The 27136-nt window shown below is 44.7% G+C and overlaps 1 protein-coding gene across 2 annotated transcripts in view; it reads right to left on the bottom strand.

Moving 5' to 3' along the window:
• nrap (nebulin-related anchoring protein) overlaps positions 1-27136 on the bottom strand; it is a 117599-nt gene that overhangs the window by 74450 nt on the left and 16013 nt on the right. For both annotated transcript variants that reach the window (XM_053866619.1, XM_053866618.1), the window contains exons 4-6: positions 20749-20856; positions 17461-17565; positions 17164-17271 (exon numbers count right to left, since the gene is read on the bottom strand). In XM_053866619.1, coding sequence (XP_053722594.1) covers positions 17164-17271; positions 17461-17565; positions 20749-20856 — 321 coding nt within the window. The remainder of the gene's footprint in view (positions 1-17163; positions 17272-17460; positions 17566-20748; positions 20857-27136) is intronic.

Here is a 27136-nt window from a genome sequence, read left to right on the forward strand (position 1 = left end):
ACCCCGAATCAATTTTCACCGGAAGAGGGCAGAGTGCTGAGTCCTGAACACCAGCCCATCCCAAAGCACTGCAGTACCCAGAGGAAAACAGATGGGGAAGTGAAATCATCAACCTGGACTGCTACGCCGAACAAAATGAAACACTGAGAGGGAAGATCGGTGGCGAGTCATACTGGACTCAGCTAGACCATGTGGGTGTCGACCCTGAACGCAGAACAAACCGAACAATAATCAAAGAAATCGAGATGGAGTTGGATGAGAAACATGACAAGTTGGGTGAAACAAAGACAAGAAAGCAGGGAGCGAGCGTAGATGGAAGGGTTGACCTGAGATACCGACCAAACATCAAGCCGCCGGACAGATACACAGACCTTGGTCAGTTTCCTATTCTGATCAAAGGTAACAAAGGTCACTATATCCTGTGGCTCGACCTTGCAGGACTGATTGCCCGACTGCCAGATATCCACGAAGGAGCTGGAAAATGGATCAGGAAGTTTGAGGAGGAGACCGTTGGCAAGATGTTGGCCCTTGGCGACATCAAGGCTGTGTTGTCTAAGAGTTTGGGTGCAAGCGCAATGGAGAACCTCCTACGTCACAGTGGAAACGTCTGGATGATAGACGTGATGGCCGACGGGACTGAGTTCAATCCATACCGGCCAATGCTGTGGAGAGTGTTAAGAGGTGAATTCCCATCCAAGATTGATCCAAAGGCACTGAAAGGAGAACCACTTGGAGAGAACGAGAACCCAGCTGCGTACATAAGCAGGCAACTGAAGAGATGGAAACAAGAGACAGAGGAGGAGGCCGAAAACAGTCCTCTGCTATCAACTCTGTTCCGCGCCTACGTCATTGAAGCCCTGCCACAACAAGTACAGAGCAAGCTGGAAGACGTCGTGGGGTTGACATCCATGCCTCACAGAGAATTCCGCGACCACGTTGTACACGCCATCGAGAGATACCGGAGAGATGAGCAAAGACAAGATGAACAAGAGAGGGCTCAACAAAGAAAGCTCACTCAACTTCAGCTCACAGATCTCCAGAGCAGATTGAAGACAAAGACTCAAGCCGCCATGATGGATCAAGGTGCCACCCTTGGGTCAACAACACCGCCACAGCCACCACCGCCAGCAACACAGCCAACAGCGCCACCCATCCAATAGCCACCGGTTGTTAATGTCTATCAACAACAGCCGTTCGGGCGACGACCCACACAAATGAGACAGTCTCAATTTCGCACTTGGGGAAGAGGCATGACAAGGCCATCAAAAACGCAAGGCCCCCCAGGACTATGTTGGAGCTGTGGTGAACCTGGTCATCTAGCCCGCAACTGCCAAATGACCGGCCCCGGAATGCCAGAGGCACATACGCAGCCCATGCAACAAAGAGGACCAGCGAACCCATGGGCAGGTGCAAATCATGGATATTAGCAGGGCCCAGAGAATCCTGCCACCGATGAGGGTGAAGTTCAAATACCCATTCTAGTATCAGACCAAACCCCTGTCAATCTGCTGGTAAGAGATGCATTGTGCAAATTGAAAATCAACATCTGGTGCACAAATGAGGGAGTGTACATTGTCAAGAGTGGAGTAGACCAGCAAATGCTCCACAAAGAGACAAAAGGTGCAAAAGTGTACTGGTTAGGGGATGTCCAGGAACCAGCAACACGTACATTCAAAACTTACATCCAAGTGGAGATTCCAAAAGCCAGAAAACCTCGGACTATCACTGTACAATGTATTATGATCCGCCATGCAGCAAAATCTTTGAAGAAATATGGGACAAGAGGACAAAAGGACTGACCATTGAGAGAGCATCATAGTCGGACGACAAGGTGCCGCCCTCAAGGTCAAAGCAAATGACTTCATCATGCAATGGTTCAAGGTGTTAGAATCTGAACCACACATCACACTCGTGGTGAATGACGGTTTTGAATCCAAAGATCTTGGTCCGATGGTGAAAGCAGCAAGACAGCTAGAGTGGCTAGCAACAGAAAACCCGAAAATATTCACCTCAAGTGAAGGAACCATGATCAAAATTGTCTGTGAAACCACGATGAAAGCAAAACCACAAGTGGTGACAATACCAGAACTAACACAAGCCCACTACGGTCCAGACGAAGAAGAGGACGAGGAAGAAGAATGTGTGTGGTCAAATCATGACACAGATGTGGGGTTGGTTAAATCAGCCACCCCTGTCAACATAAGATTGAAGTCAAATGTGCGGTTGCCATCACGATCTCAATAACCACTGAAACCAGAAGCAGAAGAAGGGGTTCAAAAAACCATTAGTGGACTTTTGAGAGCAGGAGTACTTATTGAGACACACAGCCAGTGCAATACTCCAATATTTCCAGTTCTCAAAGCAGATCAATCCAAATATAGGCTTGTTCACGATCTCAGAGCAGTCAACAAAGTGGTGGAAGACTGGCCAGCTGAAGTGCCAAATCCAAACACTATTCTCACAAATGTGCCGCCAGATGCAAAATTCTTCACAGTAATCGACTTGTGCTCAGCCTTCTTCAGCATTCCATTGTCAAAAGACTCTGACTCTCTCAGAAGATATCTGTTTGCATTCACATACAGAGGAAAGCAGTACAGTTACACCAGAATGCCACAAGGATTTAAACACAGTCCACACGTGTTTAACCAAGTACTGCGACAAGACCTTGAAGGTCAAGACATCAACAGCACTCTGATACAGTATGTCGATGATTTGCTAATCTGTTCAACAACGCTCGAAGACTGTCACAGAGACTCCATTAAAGTGCTGCAGAGGTTAGCAGAAGCAGGACAAAAAGCATCACAAAAGAAACTACAATACTGCCGGCCCCAAATTGAATATCTAGGCCGACTGATCTCACAGGCCACCATCACAATAACACCAGAGCAACTTGAAGGAGTTACCAAAGCTCCACAACCACAGACATTTGGTCAGATGATGACATCTCGGAATAACAGGGTACAGTTCAGAGTGGATTGAAGACTACGCCAGAAAAAAACCCACTCAGAGATCTGATAAAGGTAGCAGGAACAACGACCCTGAATGCAACACTGGAATGGACAGAAGAAGCCAGAGATGCGAGACAATCAAACAAGAGATGGAGAGGGCACCATATCTAGCAACACCAGACTACACCAAACCATTTCTACTGTATGTTGCAAACAGACACGACATATATGCAACAGCAGTTCTAATGCAAGAGACATGTAGTGGCAGACAGAGACAACCGATCGCTTACTACAGCACCAAGCTTGACAACGTTGTCCAAGGGCTAGCTGCTGTACAGTATGCTTATGAGAAAGCAACAACCATTACCATGGGTTATCCAGTGACAATCTACACTTACCACAAAATCACAGAACTGATCAACCAAGGGAAGTTTGTAGTCACACAAGCAAGGTGTCTACAGTTCATGCCACTGCTAACATACCCAGACATCACCATCAAGAGATGCATGACAACAAACCCAGCAAATGTTGTCCCTTTCAACTTTGAGGGAGAGCCACACGAATGCATTGCAGAAACAATGAAGTACACAAGACTGAGACCAGTTTTAGAGTCGACTTCATTAATCAACGCAGACGAAGTGTATTTTGTTGATGGCTCATGTTTCAGAGATTACCAAGGAAGCCATGCTGACTATGCTGAGGTCAGATAGGAAGAAGAGCAGTTTGTGACAGTGAAAGTTGAGAGTTGTGATCAGCCGTGTTCAGCCCAACTAGCCGAACTGAAGGCACTGACAGTAGCATGCAAGTTGGCGAAGGGAAAAGTTGCAAACATCTACACTGACTCGGCATATGCGCATGGTGTGTGTCATCTATTTAGATCAATTATATATATATATATATATATATATATATATATATATATATATATATATATATATATATATATATATATATATATATATATATATATATATATATATATATATATATATTAATATTGGATCATTGAAAGCAAAGAGGGTTTAGAAAGATGAATGGCAGTCCTATTCAGCATGGAAAACAGAGCAATGCTCTAATGTCTGCAATGACGCTGCCAACAAGACTCGCCATTGTCAAATGCCAAGCACACAGGAAAGGAAATGATGATGTCATCAAGTGCTGAATCAATGTGAGATTTGTGCAGAAAACAATGTGCGAAAAAACATCAAGACACCAATAGGTCATATTCCAGTCCCAGAAGGTCAACTTAAACATCTTGTGATCGATTACGTTGACATGATAAAAAGGGTTCAAGGGAGACACTAAATGTTGGTGGTAATTGATCAGTTTAGCCTCTGGGTTGAAGCAGCACCATCTAAAGACTTGAGTGCTGAAACAGTAATCAAATTCCTGACCAGAGAAATCATTCCTCGATTTGGCATTCCGTCAGAAATAAGCTCAGACAACGGTGCTGCATTTGTACAAAAGGTTGTGAAGGGCATCTTGCAGCAACATCGAATCAAACAACGATTGGGTGCCGTTTATCACCCCCAGAGTCAGGGAATGGTTGAGAGGATAAATGGAACCCTGGAAGCGAAACTGAACAAGATCTGTGCTAGCACAAAGCTAAACTGGGTTGATGCGTTACCATATTAGCTCAGAGTTATCGCATGCAAACTCATCGAAGCACACATTTGACACCACATGAGATGTTGACGGGACAGCCGATGCCGGCACCACACTTGAGGGGACCCTACAAGGGGCCTCCACTTGAGCAACTACAATCTGAACTTAGAGGTTATATGAAGCAACTAACTTCCATCCATAAGACTATCTATCTGCAGGAGAGAAAACGGGAGCTTGAGGCCGATCGTGAGGTCGGACATTTGGTGGTTCCCAGTGACCAGGTGTATATCAAGGTCTTCCGAAGGAAGTGGCACCAGCCGAGACGTGAAGGTCCATACACTGTGGTGCGAGCAACACCAACAGCTGTCCAAGTCGAAGGCAGCTCCACTTTGTACCATCTGAGCCATTGCACAAAAGCACAAGGCCCCACAACCAAAGAGGAAATAAAACAGGGCAGTGAAGTCAATGATTTTGATAGTCAAAATGTTGATGACAAGGCTTGCTGTGATAATGAGTTGTCTGGTTTGGTTGTCACCAGGAGACGAGCTCGCGCAGCGACGGACAAGAACCGCGAGACAGGAGCAGCCGACCAAAGTCCAGACCGTGACACCCGAAGTTCCAGCTAAAAAACTCCAGCGGAACAGCAACTCAGTTAAGTACGATGCGATCACCCGTTGTGTGAAACATACCCAGAAACACAGATATTGGTGCAGGACAGGCGGAGTAAAAGTGGGATCCAGGTCAGAGGTCAGGGAGCTCCAGGTAAAACACAAACTTGGAACCACACCACAGTCAAAAAAGGAAAGGAAGATGACCGTCCAGTTTTGACCACCACTAGTCCTATCTGAACAGTGTGGTTTTCGTCCCGGTCGTGGAACACTGGACCAGCTCTATACCCTCCATCGGGTGCTCGTGGGTTCATGGGAGTTCGCCCAACCAGTCCACATGTGCTTTGTGGATTTGGAGAAGGCGTTCGACCGTGTCCCTCGCAATGTCCTGTGGGGGGTGCTCCGGAACCACAGAATTTCATCTCTGCTATTTGCGGACGATGTTGTTCTGCTGGCTTCATCGGACCGGGACCTTCAGCATGAGCTGGGACGGTTTGCAGCCGAGTGTGAAGCAGCCGGGATGAGGATCAGCACCTCCAAGTCTGAGGCCATGGTTCTCGACCGGAATAAGGTGTTTTGCTCTCTCCAGGTCCTATCCTAAATTCCCCACTAAACCAGTGTGGTCTGAGAATCCAACTGAATTGAGTCAAACCTGTGAAAACATAACAATGAGCGTTCCGTTGGTTCATTTGTATGAAGCGCAGACCGTTGCTATCAGGGATAGTTATTGGATGTGTGGAGACAATATCTTACTCAATGCGCTACCACCCTACTGGGTGGGCTTATGTGCATTGGTTCGGCTCAGGATACCAACAACATTCATGGAGATGTATGAGATATGGAGATGTAAGTTCAATGTTAAGGATGAGAGGTGAGTTGAACTCAGACAGGCAAAAAAGAGGAATCAGTCTCCACAAAGACATCTATATAAATTGGGCAGACTCACCTCGAGGTGTTCCACAGGAGTTTAAAGCATTAGATGAAGTTAGAGCAGGATTGGAATCAATACTCCCTTGGGTACAAATTAATAAGAAGGTGGATTGGATTAATTATATTTACTATAATGCGCAGAGATACACAAACCATACTTGTGAAATTATGACTTCCAGAAATATGATTGCATAACCGTGTGTTCCAATTCATCATATTGTTTATGTTCACATATTGTTTTTGGTTAATTTTGTGCTCAATTCAAAATGAGTTCAAGAAAGTTCAAATTAGTTCAGCATGCATCATGTCAGCAAGTAAGAGTACAATTCGGGAAAACTTTTGACGCTTCCGGAGGCGAACTGACTAACATTTTCCTGCGACGTATACTAACAAAGCGCGCGGTTAAAATTTTTATTTAACCAGACTGCAGTAAACATATTGAACTAACTACAGCTATATTTATCATGTAGTTAACATTTTCTACATTCTTATATCCAGAATATTGTTACTGCTCTGTTACAGTACTAAATAATCTTCTATAAAATAAAATGGGATAGTTTGCTAAATTCGGTGTGTGGGTCTGAGACCCACAAAGGGGGGATATGTTGTGGAATAATTTGACCTGTGTCATTAGAGTTACAAGGATAACTTGTTTTTCAGTACCAATGGAATGTTGAACAGATATCCACCCACTCTGTATTCCAAATACGCCAGAGATGGTACCCTTGTAGTGAAAACAGGAATGTATGTTATGTCTGGAGCTGCCAGAAGCTCTTGTTTTTGTGATTCAGCCAGGAGGCCAAAGGTGGATATGCATGTTTGTGACGATGTATCTGGTACAAGGAATGCCGTTGATCCAGCCCCTACTTAATGTGTTTGTACTTTGAACAATTTGATACTGAGCAATGTCGACTCGACGCCCTGAGAAGTGTATACCCCGCTGGCAGGACTACACAGGCTTTCTGTGTTATTTTGTACATATGTTAATTTAAAACACTGTTCTGTCTATTTATTCTATGCAAAAGTTAAGGTATTAAATATAAATGTCTCATGAAAGCCTAAGTTGACTGAAAATGACACCTCAGGCCATGAAAGGCATTGTGATCTCACAATGCATTGTGGGCGACAGTCATGGTCAACTGGCTGTTTACATTCACCGTCAAATGCAGCAATGTGAAAAAGAAATATAGTAATACAAGGAAAAAAAAAACAGAAGAAAAAAAAGTCTCTGAGCCATACTGGGAAAAACAGCTCACATACAAAGGCTGAGTACCTCTTCAGAGAACATGATATAATTTATCTGTATGACATGAAACATGATGTAATCTGAAAATGAAGATTGCTGGCTTCAATTGCTACTCACGAAACAATACATGCTTCGATGAAATTTTTGAATAAAACATTTCATAGACCTGAAAATAAATCTCTTGTTACTTCTTTACTTCCTTTTGAATATATTCCTCCACTATATATTCAGTGGAGGAAATAAGCATTTGATCCCCGACTCATTTTGTATGTTTGTACACTGACAAATTAACAGTCTGTCAATTGTTGGCTTACTTGAACATTTAAGATACAGAATACCAAAAAGAAAATCCAGAAAGTCATCATAGAAAATCATTAACATTTCACCATGTGAAAATTGTATTTTCATCCCCTACTAACCATTGACAGTTCTGGCTCTGTGAGAACAGTTAGACACTCCTCACATGAATCGGACATAAAGGCCTTTAACTTGTCTTTGAATTGTATGGATTTTGGAAATATTTGTTAAACTGAATAAATTCCACCTCTACTCCAGCTGTACCGGAGGAGATATCAGCCTGCAATACATACAGTCGAACCGCACAGTGAGCGTTTAATTTTACAAAATGTCTTGATGGCAAGAAGCATATTTCCATGTAAAAATCCATATGTTAATCGCACCTTTGTTGAAGTTACAACGTTCAGAATGTGGAATCTAAAGTAGAGGCTATGGTCTGGAAAATATGGTATTTTATTTTTGATTCTGAATGTTTTGATTCACATGCTTTGATTCAGATATGGTTGTTTTTGGCTGCTGTCTAGACTATTTGGCACAGTTTAAATTCAGAGACTTGGGAGTCCTTGGTCTTCTTCTTTTTTTCCCGTTTTTCTGAAGCGGTCTGGTCATCGAGTGTGGCAGTTAATAACAGCATATTTGCACAATGATTAAAGTTGAACAGACAAACAAATGCAGTCGGTGGTGTCTGTGTCGTAAACAAACTTTGCAGTTCACCAACAATTTATTTTCCTGCTGACGTCAAGCTTTTGTGCCCTATTGCTGAGGACATGTATAAGAGAAACACTGTGTACTTCAGTAAAGTTTAATTGCATATTGTATGAGCATGACAGCTGCGAAGCACATTAGGATGAATGTCTAGTTGACAAGTGTGACATCTGTGGAGCCAGCGGAATAAGGACCCCAGTGTTTAACAGAGACAGCAGTGAAAGAGTTCATCATAACTTCAGGTTCAAATGCAGTGTTTGCTCATACGGCGTTGGCACTGCTTGAATCCTACACTTTCACAAAAGGAGTCCTGAGAGAAATTGAGTGAACTACAACCAGAAGGTAATACCTTAACTACCAAAGAAAAAATGTGGACTCTCTCTCTCTCTCTCTCTCTCTCTCTCTCTCTCTCTCTCTCTCTCTCTCTATATATATATATATATATATATATATATATATATATATATATATATATATATATATATATATATATATATATATATTAAACATTACATATGATGACACAAAGCATATATTTTATCCCTTTTTATCCCTACATTTTGTGACATTTATTATTATCAGAAATGGACTAACTAAAGAGTGGCAAGCCGTCAGGGCCTGCAAGGCCTTCTCTGCAGGCCTAACATAACCAGAAATCATGAGCATATTTATGACAAAAGCCAATTTCATCTTTAATGAATTTTCCCCAAATCTATGATATGTAGTATATATAATAATCATACTCATGTCATCGTATACCCCAGTGTTGTTTTTCCAGATTAGAAAGCCTGTGGTTCAGAGCAATGAAACCACAGATGTTTGGTGACATTCCAGCACATATCACACTGTTCTCCACCCCTGGATTTCCCTGGCATCTACAGCGGCGAGATAACCAAGCGGAGAAAGTTTGTCACTTCCAAACAGGCAGCCACTGCTGGCTTAGCGCTTGGTGAGTGCAAACATTTGAGATATTTACCGTATTTTGACTTTAAGCCGCAACTTTTTTTCTCACGGTCTGAATCCTGCGGCTTATAATACATAATATATGGATTTTACGAGGGATGCTCCAATCGATCGATCACCGGTTATGAAAGGCTGATCTCTGCCAGTCATTGCCGATCACAAAATGCGGAAATCCATCACATGCGACAGCCGGCACTCTCTTTGTGCGAATTCAATACAATATTTAAAACAGCAGCACTTGACGGAGCACAGAGAGTTTTGAAAGTGAAACTGAAGGAAGCAGCAGTCACTCATTGACACTCGCTGGTCTGAGCGTGACATTCGGAACGTGAAGCATATTGCCCAAGAAATAATCATTAATTTTGGTCACGTTTCATGTTATCAATGGAGCGCACTGGCACAGCAGTGTGATTCTACTCTGACATGTCTCTTGTGCCACTGTCGGCAAACTGTGGCCGTCTATATATATATATATGTATATATATTTATGGGGAGGGGGGGTGTACTTGACTGAAGGCCTAGGTGTAAAATGCACGGCCCACCACTGTAACTAAATAATGAAATTTTTCTTGTGCGTGCTGATTCTCATGGAGTTGTTCTAAGCAAACATACTCTGGAAAGATAGATGTTGATGAAGTAGCAACATTTGTGGCACAGCAACTTGAGACTTCTGGTAGGTGCCACAGTTATCGTTGGATACACCATCAGATGCAACATGGTATAGTGACTGATCCTGAAACAGTTAAAATATTGTTGTGACTTGATGATGGAGCACGTTCTGAAATTAACAAACGATGTGTTTGAAACAGTTGATGTGTATATATAAAACATAATCAGTCAAATTTACTGAAATACTGCTCTTTTAATTGCAATGCAGATATTTCGAACAGGTAACAAAAGCACTTTTTATAGACCCAAAACATTTCTATCATAAAAGCATATTTGTTATAACATTAAAGTGTTAAACAATGAAAATAAGTAATGATAAATAATAAATAAATAAAGACAATTGAAAATCTGCCTCGTCCTTGTATTTAACTTCTTATAATAACCAAAAACTGCAGAAAGATTCTTGTTTTCGAAAATGACATTCCTGACGATGGAAATGTTTAAACAATAAGTATTGTGTAGATGTCCAGCGGGACAATGTGACGTCACTGCTGGAACTGTCATTGGTTGAGGTGTCTGCTGCTAATAAAATCTAGAGGCAATAATACAGAGCATTCTCAGTGTTCTTGTTGCCACCTTTCCTCGCTCTGCTCGGAGAGCCTCAAATTCCGTGGCCCAGTTGGTTTGAGTCCTTTGACATGTTAACTGCCGCCAGCTTACACGGTGCTAACAATGCTAGACTATCCTCGTACACGACATCAGCATTGATGGCCAGCGCATCTTCCGCATGCTTGGACCCATGGACACCTATACAGCATGTTTAGCTGCGTGCAGTGACATTTTGCTGCTCCACAGAGCGTAATTGTCTAACGTATTGTCTTTCAGCAACCTGGTGAGTCAGTCCAGCGTTACGCAGCTGATCTTCGGAGATTAGCAAGCCTCTAAATTTGCGACATCAGAGGATGAAATGATATGTGACCAGCTGGATGAACACACGACTGACAGCAAACTGCCGGAGAAATTGTTCACATCACCCGACGACTTGTCACTCAAAAAAGCAGTGGACACTGCATTCCAGTTCAAGTCTGCTGCACGTTTGGCATTGCGGCTGGCACCCCCCAGCACGCACTTCGCTGACGCAGTTCAGCTAACACAGACTGTGTCTCAAGCCTCTCAGGACCTTGGCGCCACTACTTCTGATGACCAGCTATTGCTTTCAGCTCGAATTTCAGTGGTTGACCCCGTACACTCTGTTGCCGGCTATCGTGAACCAACCATCCCCACACCAGAGGTATATGTGGGCAAACCGGAGTTTTGTAAAAAAGATTTACGTCAATGTTCACTTGTCTTCAACTCGCAGCCGTCTTACTTCCAGATGTGCTGTGCCAAGATCGCGTATCGTACCACGTGCATGAACCTGCTGCCTGAAAATGCCAGACAGTGGGCGGTCTGCTAATGGGAGTCAGTCAGAGTCCGGTTCTGTCTTTCCCACCTGAATCCTGTGCTCAATACATTTCACCTGTCGATCAGTCGGAACCTATGCAGGTGGGGATTACCAGACTCTCTCCAGAGGAGCGTCAATTACAGTTCGTCCGAGGTCTTTGTTTATACTGTGGTCAACCGGGCCACATCATCTGTGTTTGTCCAGTCGGGCCCAGGGGTCCCCGTCTTCCTCCCGTCTCCAACAAGAAGGTCAGTGACTCCTCAATCTCTATTATTTTCACTGCTTCTTTGCGTGACATTCGGACAATCCTGCAAGGACTAGAGCCTATATTCCACTGAACCTCGCTGGACCCGAAACAATTGAAAGGGAGCGTTCCTTCGTCTATGCACCTGAAGTCTGCGCCCCAGGAGAGCATGGAGCTGTTTTGCGACCAGCTGAATCCAGAGAAGATCCGGACTGTTTGAAAAGAAAGTTCTCAGAAATATGCAACCCTCAGAACACCCGTACGATGGAAAGGCATAAGTTCCACACGAGAAACCAAAAACAAGGAGAAATCATTGAATCACTCATCAGTGATTTAAGGATAAAGGCAAAAACGTGCCAGTTTGGTGAGATGGCTGATGAACTTATTTGTGACCACATCGTCTGTGGCATCATTAGTGACTCTCTGAGAAAATCGCTCCTGCGAGACAGTGAGCTAACACTTGCTAAAGCAATAGCAACATGTCACATTCACAAAATGACCGAGGAGAGCAGTAAAAAACTAGCGACCCTAACCTGTGTCGAGGCAGTTCGACCAATCAGAAACGGTAAAGAAGACAGCAAGTCTCAGCCATTTTCACAGACCGTCATCAAATGCAGCAACCGTGGGAACCATCATGCAGCCAAAAGAGACAAGTGCCCTGCTTTTGCAACAACTGTAAAAAGTGGAACCATTTTAAAAAGTGTTGCAAGTCACACCCAGCAAAACGAAGAAGCAGTCCTTTTAGAAAGACTCACAGACAATCTGTGTATGATGTAGATGTGAGTGAACAGGCAACATATGAGGACGACACATTTTATGTAGATGGCGTCAAAGTGGACAGGTCCGTTGACAGTTTAAAATGAGACGACCGAGATGAGTGTTTTGTTACACTCCTGATAAATAACAAACCCATAAAATTGAAAATTGACACTGGAGCCAGATGTAATGTGATGCCTAGACATGTTTTTCATGAAGTCGCCCATGGTGAGGAACCAGCTAAATTGCCTGCTGTCACCAACCTTGTCGCATACGGCGGTACGACAATTGAACTAATGGGGATAAGATGCTGTCATGCTTCCTGAAGGGACAACATTATCGGTTACCCTTTTACATAGTGGACAAAAATGTCCAGCCACTTTTGGGATTTCGTGCGTGCATTGACATGGGCATCATCTCAATCAGCCCTGATGTCCGCCATGTGACTACAGATGATGACAAGAGTTTCAGCACGCAGATAATCACCCAGTTTAAAGATGTTTTCAGTGACAAGCTTGGCGAACTTCCTGTCACATACATCATGACTGTAGACCCCAACGTGCTGCCTGTGGTCAGACCCGCACACCGCATCCCAGTTGCGCTGCAGGACAGAGTCAAAACAGAGCTAGAGCGAATGCAAGACCAAGGCGTCATAGCACCAGTCACGGAGCCAACGGACTGGGTCTCCTCTATGGTGGTTGCCAACAAGAAGGACAAAGCAGAAATAAGACTGTGTATCAATCCAAAAGACCTGAACACAGCACTCAGGAGACCACACCACCCCATGCGTGGTGCCGAGGAGGTTGCAGCACAGATGTCAGGGGCAACTATCTTCTCAGTATTGGATGCAAGAATTCTTTCTGGCAAATCAGACTTGACGAAAAATCGTCAAAACTGACCACGTTTAGCACCCCCTTTGGACGCTACAGATTCCTGCGCATGCCATTCGGCATAAACTCAGCAAGTGAGGTGTTTCAGCGCACAATGGAACAGTTGTTCGCCGGCTACCCCTGCTCCATCATTGTTGATGACATCATAGTGGGCGGACGTGGAACAGCTGAACATGACGCAAACTTAACAAAAGTTCTTGAACGAGTGAGAGAGGTTAAACTGAAACTAAATCCTCAGAAATGCAAATTCCGTCTCACCCAAGTGAGTTATGTTGGACATATTTTCACGAGCAATGGCTTGAAAGCTGACCCAGCGAAGACTAAAGCCATCTTCAACATGCCAGTGCCCTCAGATGTGACCTCACTGCCGCGCTTCTTGGGTATGGTTAACTACTTGGGAAAATATATTCCAAATCTCAGCGACATTGCAATGCCACTCAGAAGGCTAACTCATAAAGAAACAGCTTGGTGTTGGCTACCTCAACATAAATCAACATAATAAATCTTTCAAGGCCCCCTGTATTGGCGTACTACAATGTTAAAGAACCAGTCTCACTGACTTGTGATGCATCACGCTATGGATTGGGAGCAGCCTGCATGCAGAACGGTAGACCAGTGGCTTTCGCATCACATACTCTCACTGACACGGAAACCCGCTATGCCCAAATTGAGAAAGAGCTGTTGGCAGTCCTGTTTGCCTGCACAAAGTTCAGAGACCATGCCTATGGAAAACCTGTGATGGTGGAAACTGACCATCAGCCTCTGGTAACAATCTTAAAGAAGCCCATTCATACAGCTCCTGCACGTTTGCGGAAAATGTTGCTGTCCCTGCAGAAATACGACATCATGCTCGTATACAAGAAAGGCAAACACATGTATCTGGCAGACACGCTGTCCAGAGCACCGGATACAAGCACTGGTCAGAGTACTGCTGAAAATGATACTTATGAAGTAATGTCTGTTTCCTGCATCTCAACAGCACGTCTAGATGAACTAAGAGACCACACCCGGAAGGACAGTGTGCTGGAAGCACTCAGTTCAACCATTCACAAGGGTTGGCCGACAAAGCTGAACCAGGTAGAACCTTCAGTTCGACTCTATTTTCCATACAGGGATGAACTGACTGAGGAAGACGGAATCATCATAAAGGGCCACAAATGTGTCATTCCCAAATCTCTCCAACGAGAGTACGTTGACATCATGCACAAAGGCCACCCAGGTATTGAAGCCACTAAACGGAGAGCCCGTAACATAATCTTCTGGCCTGCTATGTCACAAGACATGGAGAAGGTGTTGACCTCATGCTTGACATGCAACAGCACTAAAAGCCATCAGCAGAAAGAGCCACTCCACCTCCATTCAATCCCTGACATCCCACAGTAGCCACTGACATCCTGAAATGGCGTGGGAAACACTATCAGGTATTGGTGGATTCATATTCAGGATGGTTTGAAATCGACCTGCTACAGAACTTGACCTCATCCAGCATCATTTCCAAGTTGAAGAGACCCTTTTCAGTCCATGGCACGCCACACACCCTCTTTTCTGATAATGCCAGACAATACACAAGTCAGCACTTCAAGGATTTTGCCACTCAATGGGACTTTGTCCACAAGACAAGCAGCCCAGAGTTTCCCCAATCTAACGGGCTTGCAGAAAGGGCAGTCCGCAGTGCTAAACAGCCGATGGAAAGGTCTTACAAAGATGGAACAGATATTTTTCTAAATCTCCTGAACCTTAGAAATGTTCCCTGTGACTCAACGTTAGGATCTCCAGCCCAGCGACTGATGTCACGTCAGACCCGAGCAGCTGTTCCGGTGAGCACCAAACTGTTGGAACCTGCCCCAAGAGACACCAGAAAGATCAATGCACAGCTCATCAGAAAAAGACTTGCATTGAAACGTCATTATGACAAGACCAGTCACCCACTTCAACCACTAACCCCCGGTCAGGTGGTTAGAATGCAAACACCAAAAGGCTATGATCAGCTTGGAAGAGTGGAAGATTTGGCTCCAGAACCACGTTCCTACATCATAGAATCCAACGGATCGACTTATAGGAGGAACCGTCGCCACATTCTATCTGTTCCAGAGCAGATCCCAAAGGATTCGGACCCTGAGTGTGCTGGCCCGTCTACAGTGGTCTGTCCCATCCCCTCTTCAGAGACCTCAGCACAAGACATGAAACGATCCCAGCCAGTATCACCACAGCGTCCTGTGACCACTTGCTCTGAAGGAACCAGTGACAGCAGTTCACATTATGTGACACGATCTGGACGTGTCTGCAAGCCAAATCCAAGATATGTGGAATGTTATGATGTTACAGTGCATGTTAAAAAAATAAATAAATAAATGAAAAAAATTAAAGCTAAATGGAAAGGATGTAGATAATTTGTGAAATTATATAGTCATTTAGTCTACACCCGAGCGTGTGAGTAGTTCCAGTTGTGAGAGCGAATCAGAGCTCAGAATGTTAGAGGCGGGATTTTCGTAGGTTGTCAATCAAGAGACCCGGCTCGGTAGCATGCATGTATGTGTGTTCGAAACTCACGGAGTAAAACAAAACTGAACCGTCGTCTTGGTGTGGTTCTTCACTTGGCAACGACACATTCAAGAATGGACAGATTTACACCTAGGGTACAGTCACGTGCTATTTTGTTTGATAAGTGATCTGCAGAAAGGTACAGTTCGACTATTGAAATCGCTGAGGGCCAAATGTATCCACGCAACTCCTCGTGGATAGACAAGGCATTGCAGCTCAGGCTGTTTAGGGACGTTCCCTGCTGAGTACGTCATCGTGGGGGATTATATTATCGCTGGGGGGATACAGGGTTCCATGAAAGGAGCAGTCATGAACCAGTCACGGAGCCACCATGGAAGCTGGGAACTTTAGAATCGTTTCATCTGTAAGTAATCTGAATTTGGACATTTATTAATATATTAGGAATTGCTCACATCCAAATCGTGACCCTTGGCGGCAATATTTGTGGGCAAATTTGACTTCTTCTCAACAAGGTGAGAGTGAATATGATGACATATGTGATATGCTAATATTCATCTTATAGGAGTGGGCGAGAGGAGACAAAAGTGAATGGACAAAATTGCTGCACCTTGCAGAAGTCCCAGGTTGAAATTGTGTTAATATTTGAAATTTGAATGTGAGACAGGAAAATAGTTTGAAAAAAGTGTATTTCTGTTGGTCTCTAATGTACACTACTGTTCTGGATTATTGCTTGCTGATTTGGTTGATGGCAATTATTTTTCCTGAGGTAAAGATTACCATTCAAGATGTGTTCAAAAAGTGCAATCTCCACGGACTCAATCAATTCCCATGACCGCAGATTATCAACATCAAAATTACATAACCATGCCACGATTGAGCAAAGGCCTCCCATGTCAGTCCATGACCCTGACACCCCAAACTAAAATAGTGAAAAAAATATAAATATATAATAAATAATAATCAATCTGATCTATAGAAGCCCCTTATTTTCAGGATGATCTACATTTAAAAAAAAAAAAAAAAAACATCTACAGCTAGCAGCAACCTAATGTCACGTTCACTCAGTGTGAGTGTGCGCAAGTGTTTGTGACTGTTTTGCTGTGTGTGAGACAGCAATCAGTAATGTGTGTGAGAGCTTTCATTTCGGCCCTAGCAAGTGTTCGGTACCCATACACAGCCATCTTGATTGTTATATCCAGTCTTTATGTCTCTGTTGGACAGCACCCACAATGATGGGCCGCTCTTGGGGCAAACTGAAGGCAATGATAATGACAAGCTGAATTGGGCTTGTGCTTGTTGTCAGTTAACTGTATTTGTGTTATATAATATAATTGAAAACAAATCCTGTCTAGAAGTCAATTTTAATATGTACACTGCCTTCAACACTATTCCTACCAAACAAAGAGTGATACTTACATCACTGGCCAGCTTCCTGGCTTTCATGGCATGCAGGGTCTTCTTATCAATCCCAGAGTCCTCGTAGTGGCCTTTCATATTATTGGTGTATTTCGCTCTATATTTATTCTAAGAGACACAATGACAATCATTAACTCCATACAAACAAATGTGAATAGGTTATTAAATGTATGTAACTTTGAAAAATGTTATTACAACATCACAATTTTGGATGAAAATCATGTACTCAAATAATTTCTTTGAGTGGAAGCCATGATCTCAGTTTGGGCAGATATAACATTAGTTACATCAACTTACGTCACTCATGAACTTTGCCACTTTGGCAGCATTTTGAAATTGTGGTGTTTCACAGAAGTTGATGCTGTGGCTTTTAGCGGTCTCCAAGTCCTTCCTATACCCCACCTGTGGGCAGAGATGCTCAATTACAGTTTATTTAATGGTTGTGTCAATTAACTTTATTTGCAATGCCTGTAATGGAGATGGTTAGGTCACAGACACATACATTTATTGCACCATATCAAGTGGTGACAACAAGTAACCATCAACGTGACACAGTCTATGTTAAAAATCGGTATGAATCTAAATATATTTGAATAACAGAGTGGAAATGGGTGCAATATTGATATTTTGCTGGACGGAAGAGACTGAGGAAGTGAGGGAAACGTGCCTTCCACTTGAGCAGCACTGGTACTCACTGATTACTTGATCCTCGATCGTATGCGGCCACATACGAACAGAGATTGAAGCTTGCAAAGCCTGTTGTAAGGAGCATGAGGATCTGGACAAGTGACACTGTAGATGAGCTGCAGACTTGTATGGAGACCACAGACTAGGAGGTGTGCAAGGCAGGTACCAATACTCTGGATAAGTATACAGACAGTGTGACTTCACTGTGAAGAATGCATTGTTCCAAGACGCACCAAGGCGAGTTGTGCAAATGACAAACCTTGGTTCACAGCGAAACTCACATTAAACGGAAGAAAGAGGAAGCATGGGGACAGAAACTGCTGTAAAGAGCTCAAGTATTGGTTTTGGAGGGAGCTGAAGTAAGCTAAGGCCGTATATTCCGATAAGCTTAGGCAGCAGTTCTCTGCCAATGACTCGGCTGCAGTGTGGAATGGGCTCTAAGTAGTCAAAAACTTGTGCACTCTACATTCTGAACAACCTTGCTCTTTCACAGGACTTCAACAGCTATTACAGTCGTTTTGAGCAGCCATTTTGCTCCAACACCTCTGTAGACTCTCCAGCCACCCCTTCCACTTCATAGTAAAGGACTCTGGCGTCTCTTCGTGACACAACAAAGATGAATACAATCACTGATGAGCCACCCCTCCCATAACCTCCCCTCTCCTTCTCTTTACATCCTGGCGCAGGCCATGCTCACTCATTTCCGGAAGCTGAATCTTCAGAAAAATGCGGGTCCGGACAGTTTCCCCTGCCATCCTGAAACATTGTGCCACTGAGCTGGATCCAGACTTCATTTTCAAGGCATCCGCCCTGCAGTGTTCCAAGCTGCTTAAATCCTCCACTATTTCTCCTGTCCCAAAGAAACCAAGTTTCAAAGGACTGAATGATTACAGACCGTTGGCATTGATGTCGGTGGTAATGAAGTCCTTTGAGCATCTGGTTCTGTCCCACCTGAAATCCATCACTGCTACACCTTTATAGACACCTCAGTAAAATAAGGCGGCATCCCAAGGTTTCCAGGATGTATTGAGCATACAGGCGTAGTCACCCAGCTGATCCGGGAGGCACGTGAGGGCAAGGGAGACCTGGCAGTCTGGTGGCTTGATATGACCAACGCTTATGGGTCGATTCCACACAAGTTGGTGGAAGCCTCGCTTGAACGACACCACGTTCCAGGGAAGATCAGGGACCTCGTTCACTTCATTCTGGAACATCTGGAGTCCCCAGGAACCTTTGCCAGTATCCTGTTCTCCCAGCTCTGCTTCAAGACAAGATGACTCAGGCTGTGTACTCACACTGTTTCTATGGCTCTTCTCCCTGTACACAAACTGCTGCATGTCCAGCCAATAGTCCATGAAGCTGATCAAGTTGACACCACCATCATCAGGCTCATCTCAGATGGAGATGAGTCCTCTTACAGGAGGGAGGTGGACCAGATGGTGTCCTGGTGCAGCCACAACCTGGAGCTGAACACCTGGAAGCCAGTGGAGATGACCGTGGACTTCAGAAGAGTCACAGTTCCTCCTTCCACCCATGATGGCTGAGTCGCCCATCACCATTGAGGACTCCTTCCGCTTCCTGAGAACCACCATGGTAAAGGACCTCAAATGGGAGCCTACCATCAGTTCCCTCAGTGTTCTTCTTGCGGAAGCTGAGGGAACTATGACCGTTGTCGAAGATGTTGGTGGAGTGGAGCAGCACCACCGCTAGGGAGAAGTGCAGACTACAGTACATTGTGCGTTCTGCTGAGAAGGTGATCGGTTGCAGACTGCTACCTCCTCATGACCTTTTTGTCTCCAGGATCCAGAGATGTGCAGCTCGGATCAGAGCTGACCCTACCCACCCTTGCCATGGACTGTTTCACTCTTCCTTCTGGTCTGCAAAATGTAGCAAAGCCGTTTCCTAACTGGTGGGATCCTCACCGACCATGGCAATAAAGCTGATTCTGATTCTGAATATCACCCATTTTCCCTTCAAGTAAAGCGTCTAGGCTCAATGAACTGAGCTGGAGGTTAGATGATGTGTGTGTGCTGTTATTCCATCGCCTTTTTGTCCTTCAGAGCCGTACATGTTCTTTTCACTATGAGTAATTTTGCTTCAGGTGAGTGTCCTTGTTTTTTTTTCTCCACCAAGCTTTATTTGGATCTTGAATGTTTGTAGCTAGTGCATTTTTGTTCCACTGGATTTGGCTTGCAGCTATTTTCTGTTTTCAGGTATTCCCCGTCCCCACGTGTTCTGTCCTCTCACTCTGGTTTGGTGGGGAGGTTTTTGGGTTATCGTTGTTCGTTGTATCGTTATTTGTGTTCTTTGTATATTAAAGTTACTTGTTAAAGTTATTCTCAGAAGTCTTATGTGGTCTAGAAACCATCAGCATTGAGGCTGATGTTCTAACATGACATAACTTTAACTCCACATTTCGGTGTTCTAATCCAAATAATCCATGAGTAATGTGTTTTGAATGGTCTTGGAGATTTAACTTGAAGAACAGACCATGACGGATAGAACATTTAAATGTGTCCTTGGGTTGATCCTCACATTATTACATCTCCCATTTACTGACTCAACATAAGATCACATTAAAATTTAATGTGATTGAAAAATGTATTTAAGATTTCTTTAAGAAGAACTTTAAGAAGTGAGTCTAATTGTGTCTTTCTCTCGTTAGTTTGAGAAGTGCAGCATGTTTCCTTGAATGAACTCCCCTGTGCCTTAAACTTACCTGACATGTTGATGCAGTCCAAAAATATTCTTGTTTATTTGGGTTACTAATGTTGGCTGAGACGAAACATTTGTTTGTCATTATGAATCAGTCGCAATGGTTCCTCCTGATAGTATTATTATTATTATTTATTTATTTATTTGGTTTTTTTTATGTTTTTTTTTCTGTCTGATACTCACATCACTTGCATTTTGTTGTGCCTTCTTGGCCAGACTATATCCAGGAGTAATCATGGCAGGGAAGCTTCCTTTTCCTTGCAGCTGCTCACATTCTTCTGTGTAGGTTACCTGCAAAGGCAAAAACTGAGTGGAGTCAATTCCCCTCTGTTCCCAAAAAGAAATGAAGCATCAAATAATAGTGACAAATTTATGCTACACTCCTAAATAAATTGCTTCAAATTACGTGTTTCAACCAACAGTACAGGTTGATAGTTATAGTTACTATTCACTACTAATGCACATAACTTTAAACCTGAACTGTAATATGTGTTAATAACTTAATAACGAGAGTTAATGGGTAAAATCGTATTTAATTTTCATGTCACAGATATATATATACATATATATCTCAAACGTTATATACAACACTGATGATGTGCCTAAGTTGCACCTAGAGTGTTTGCAGGAACTAACTTATCTGGCCACACCAGTGACCACCGGGAAAGGCCGGATGACGTCCATGAATAGTATGGCAATGGCTGGATAGACAGCTGACAACTGGAACGACAGTAACGGGGTAGAGTGGGCTAGCAACCCAATCTGCAGTTCCTGAGAGGGGGCACCCATAAGCAAGCTATGGAAAACTCTCATGGATTATACCCCCAGGGGTGCCTGAGAGGGGGTGAGAATGAGCACCCCATTAGGACGGATACACAGGTAACGAACCACGCTAACGGAACGACAATGAGCGCAGTCTGTCCATGTGGCAAAGTCTGTAAGAACCAGTATGGCCTGGAGATCCACCAGGCCAAAATGAAATGTCTAACGGGGAAGCAGGTGGAGCAACGCACAGGTCTAGTACCTGGTGAGACGCAGGAGGAGCCCGGCCAGGAGGCAACCCACAGGGCCCAGTCCCTCCATGCTCCGCAAGCCCCACCCTGTACCAGGCATTCAGAACACTGCTGGGTCTGGGTCCTGCCACGAATAAGGAAAGAGAGTGGCAGTTCAAGCAGGCACAGGAGGAGGAAAAGGCCGGGCTGGCAGACCTCCGCAGCATCCTGAGGACAAGACTAACCACCCTCTGTCGAGCTGAGTGGCATAGAAGGCAGGGTAGGGAAAGAGCCAGGAGATGTCTGGCCTTCACCTCAAACCCCTTTGGCTTCACAAAAAAGATCCTTGGCCAGAAGAAAAGTGGCCGCCTTGTCTGTTCTGTAGACGAAGTGAACAAGTACCTCAGTGCCACCTACAGTGAGAGCGCAAGAGAGGAACAGCTTGGACCATGCAGGATCTTAATAACTCCACTAGAATCTACTGTGGCATTTAACACCAAGGAGCCAACCCCGAAAGAAGTGGAGGAGGTCATCAAAGCTGCCAGAACCAGCTCAGCTCCTGGCCCAAGTGGAGTGCCATATGTCGTCTACAAGAGATGTCCCAGACTCTGGGAGCGACTGTGGGCAATCCTTAAAGTTATCTAGAGAACGGGGAGAGTAGCACAGCAATGGAGACAAGCGGAGGGTGTCTGGATCCCAAAGGAGGAGAGCTCAAGCACCATGGACCAGTTCAGGGTCATCTCACTCCTCATTGTGGAGGGCAAGATATTTTTCGGTGACCTTGCCCGACGTATGACTGAGTTCCTCCTGAAGAACACCTTTATAGACACCTCAGTACAAAAAGGCGGAGTCCCAAGGGTTCCAGGATGTGTTGAGCATACAGGTGCAGTCACCCAGCTGATCCGGGAGGCACGTGAGGGCAAGGGAGACCTGGTTATCTGGTGGCTTGATATGACCAACGCTTATGGGTCGATTCCACACAAGTTGGTAGAAGCCTCGCTTGAACGACACCACATTCCAGGGAAGATCAGGGACCTCATTCTGGACTATTACAGCTGCTTCAGTTTAAGAGTCACCACGGGAGCAGAGCCATCTGCATTTCATCGGCTCGAGAAGGGCATTATTACCGGATGCACCATTTCAGTGATATTGTTTGCTCTGGCCATGATTATGCTGGTGAAGTCAGCAGAGGTTGAGTGTAGAGGCCCACTCTCATACTCCGGCAAACGGCAGCCCTCCATCAGAGCTTTTATGGATGATCTGACAGTGACTACTACATCAGTCCCGGGCTGTAGATGGATTTTGCAAGGCCTAGAGCAACTCATCAGCTGGGCACGGATGGACTTCAAGCCAACAAAGTCCAGGTCCCTAGTGGTGAAGGGCAAGGTCACAGACCAGATTCCCTTCATGATAAAACGCATTCGGATTCCACCTTTGACGGAAAAGCCAGTAAAGAGCCTGGGCAAGATCTACGACTGCACCCTGAATGACACCGCAGCGCTCCAATCAACACCGTACATAAGTACATGAGTACATGGATGGAAGAGGTGGATAAGTAAGGGCTCCCTGGTAAATATAAAGTCTGGATCTGCCAGCATGGTATCGTGCCATGACTCCTCTGGCCACTGCTGGTCTATAGCGTGCCATTAACCACTGTTGACCGCTTCGAAAGGAAGGTCAGCTCTTTCCTCCGGAAGTGGTTGGGCCAGCCACGAAGCCTCAGCAGCATCGCATTGTACGGGAGAAACAACCAACTGAGACTGCCTTTCAGTAGTCTGATAGAGGAGTATATGGTAACCCGTGCGAGAGAGGTGCTGCTGTACAGGGACTCCAGCGACAGCAAAGTGTCCTCGGCAGGGACAGAAGTTAATACTGGCAGAAAGTGGAAGGCGAATGAGGCTGTCAACCAGACAGAGGCAAGGTTACGTCACGGAGAGCTGTTGGGTACAGTGGCCGTTGGACGGGCAGGTCTCGGGAATAATCCTCAACAGCAAGTCCCAAGGAAAGGAAAGGCGACAGCTGATCCAGGAAGTGGTCCGGGCCAGGGTGGAGGAAGCCCGCTGCAGTAAGGCGGTGGGAATGCCAGGGCGCATGGACCCGATAGGAAGAGGTAGCCGACAGGAAAATCTCTTGGCCAGAGTTATGGAGATCAGACCAGCATCGGATCAAGTACCTCATACAGTCAGTTTATGACGTACTCCCTAGCCCATCCAACCTCTTCCGCTGGGAATTGGCTGAGACTCCACTGTGCCCGCTCTGTCAGACAGCAGGGTCACTAGAGCATGTCCTAAACTGTTGTCCCCAGGCACTTGGAGAGTGGCGCTACTGCGGGCGCCACGAAAAGGTGGTGCGGGTCATCGCAGAGGTCATAGCTACAGGGATCTCAAACAGCAAGCGCCATCAGCCGACAAGGCAATCCATTTTCTTTGTTAGAGGAGGGGAGAAGCCGCAAACAGCACCGGAGCCAAAATGGGGGCCTACTGGCAACAGCTCGGGACTGGCGGCTAGAGGTCGACCTAGGAAGTCAGCTCAAGTTCCCACAGAACATCACAGAGACCACTCTCAGGCCTGATATAGTCCTGAGTGTGAGTGAGTGGTTGTGTTAGACTGGCTGACTGTCCCATGGGAAGACCGGATAGAGGAGGCCTTCGAGAGGAAAAGGGCCAAGTATGAGGAGGCTGGTAGACAAATGCCGGAATGCGGGATGGACGACCCGACTCAACCCGATCAAGGTTGGGTGCAGAGGCTTTGTCGGCCAGTCAGGAAAGCCATCAGAAACATATGTGATGCAGCAGAGAAGGCGTCAAGATGTCTGTGGATCAAGCTGGAGGATCCGTGGATCGAGCTGGGGGATCCGTGGACAGCACAGGCTACTTAGGCACAAGTTGGGGACTGATCACCCCCGGCTGGGTTGCCAGGGGCTTCTGTTGTAAGACCCAAAACACCAGATGATCCCAGGATACAACACTGATGATGTACCAAAGTTGCACCTAGAGTGTTTGCAGGAACACACACACACATATATATATATATTAAAAAAAAAATACATACATATATATATATATATATATATATATATATATATATATATATATATATACAATGGAAGTTGCTAATTTTATTCGTCTGTCTGTTGGCATCCTTTTTTTCAATGTCTGTTCCCCTACACACCGCAGTGTAGGAGCAAGACTGATAAAACATAAGATTCTCACCAGGATTTTTTTCTGATCATGGTAAATTAGAAGTTAATTCCCATTTGCTCAGACAAGCATTGAATCGAGATTGTCGAAGCTATGTTCCTTAATCTTGTCCCACAATTTAACTTCGTAAGAATTGGGACAGTCCTTGCTCCTTGTGAGACCGCACATTTTTGAGGATTGAGAATAGCTTTTGTTGTTTAGCAGTGCTGCAACAGTGTATTGTTTGTGTGTATTAGCTAGTTAGGCTTGTCAGGATAACAAATTTTACTGTTAAAATACTCCACAAATAATTGTCAACAATATTTTTTGACCAAAGTGTTGTTTCAATAACACAATAAATGTCTTATGTTAGAAGAAGCAAAAAGATTTAAATCTGAATTTTGTCAAGATCAGAAATCAGAAACAACTTGCCATGGTCCCACCGGGGATCCCACTGACAAGGGAAAGTGCTTGGAATAACATAAAATTAAAATAAAATAAAATAAAATAAAATAAAGGCTGATTACAAATTCAATAGTCTGACGGCCAAGGGGAAGAAGCTGTGCCTGTGATGGCAGGTTCGGGTCTGGATCGACCGTAGCCTCCTGCCAGAGGGAAGAGGGACTAGCAGTCCATGGCCAGGGTGAGAAGGGTGGCTCTGATCCGACCTGCACGTCTCAGGGTTCTGGAGACATACAGGTCATGAAGAGGTGGCAGGCTGCAACCAATCACCTTCTCAGCAGAACGTACGATGCGCTGCAGTCTGCTCTTGTCCCTGGCAGTGGTGCTGCTGTACCAGACGGTGACAGAGGAGGTGAGGATGGACTCGATGGTGGCTGTGTAGAACTCTACCAGCAACTTCGTCGGCAGTCGTAGTTTTTGGAACTGCCGCAAGAATAGCATTCCCTGCTGGGCCTTCCTGATGAGGGATCTGATGATCAGTTCCCATTTGAGGTCCTTGGTGATGGTGGTTCCCAAGAAGAAGGAGTCCACAATGGGAATGGGGAACCAGCCAACATGAGAGGGGACGAAGAAACTCTGATTGCCCTGTCCATGATCATCTCCATTGTCTTCTGGCCGTTCAGCTCCAGATTGTTGTGGCTGCACCAGGACACCAGCTGGTCCACCGCCCTCCTGTAAGCCGACTCATCTCCATCTGAGATCCATGAAGCGACAACTCAGCCCTGAAGAGACCCGATGTTGGAAGTCCAGAATCCACCTGGAGAGGGAGTCAGGCACGTTGAGCTGGCGAAGCTTGTCTTCAAGCAAGAATTGTGTTAAAAGCAGAGCTGAAGTCCACATATAGGATCCTGGTGTAATTTCCCAGGGAGTCCAGATGCTCCAGAATGAAATGAAGGGCCTGGTTAGCCGCATCGTCTGCAGATCTGTTGGCTCTGTAGGCAAACTGCATTGAGGCCAGGAGGGGAGCAATGATGGATTTCGGATGGGATAAAACCAGGCGCTCAAAGGACTTCATGACCACAAACGTCAGAGAGGAGAGAAGGAGGCAGCCCGTTTAATGTGTCTGAGTTTTGCTCTGAACCATGGTTTAGCATTTGCATAATCGAACTATGCACTCTCCACAGTAGCTGATCCATGAAGTCCAGCCCGGTCACAAGACACAAGAATATTTAATCTATTGAATCAGTGCAAAAAAATGAATGGCGCTCCAATTGTGGCTCATTCACATGCTAAAACATACTGCAGCAATGTATTTGAGCTTCTCTGACCCTTGTCACAACATTACAGCCACACGAGTCACTAATTTCAGCAGTTTGACTTCAATTTTGGTTCTCATTCAGACTCCTGTTCCCTGCTCTGTTTCCTGACAAATTCCAAATTCACGGTAAAAAAGAGAGCAGAATCATAATATGCATATGCATTTTATTGGTTTTAATTTGTCTGAATCAGCTTAGTGAATGTGTCACATTTTCGTGGAAATAAATTAAACTTTTTCACCTTGCATGCATGCACACACACACGGTCAATTCATTTTTAAACAGGCATTGTCATCGGCTACTAAGGTAGTGCTTCAAGGACCCCAGGGACAGATAGACCAGCGGACCAACTTCTGAACAGGTAAGTTGCACTGCCCGATATTAATATAAATGATTTTAGTGCTCCAGTACGCTTGTCGAACTTTGAATTTGTGTCGTGTAACCCTGGTTTCAGTTTTGTGTTGTGCTTGTTAAGCGTTATGTTTTATATATATATATATGTATATATATATATATATATATATATATATATATATATATATGTGTGTGTGTGTGTGTGTGTGTGTGTGTGTGTGTGTGTGTGTGTGTGTGTGTGTGTGTATGTATGTATGTATTATATTTTTTGATATTTTATATATGTTTTTTGAGAGTTTTTGTTTTTGTTTTTGCTTAGGCTGGTACT

Source organism: Synchiropus splendidus, chromosome 5 (genome assembly GCF_027744825.2).
Source record: "Synchiropus splendidus isolate RoL2022-P1 chromosome 5, RoL_Sspl_1.0, whole genome shotgun sequence".
Lineage (NCBI taxonomy): Eukaryota > Metazoa > Chordata > Actinopteri > Syngnathiformes > Callionymidae > Synchiropus > Synchiropus splendidus.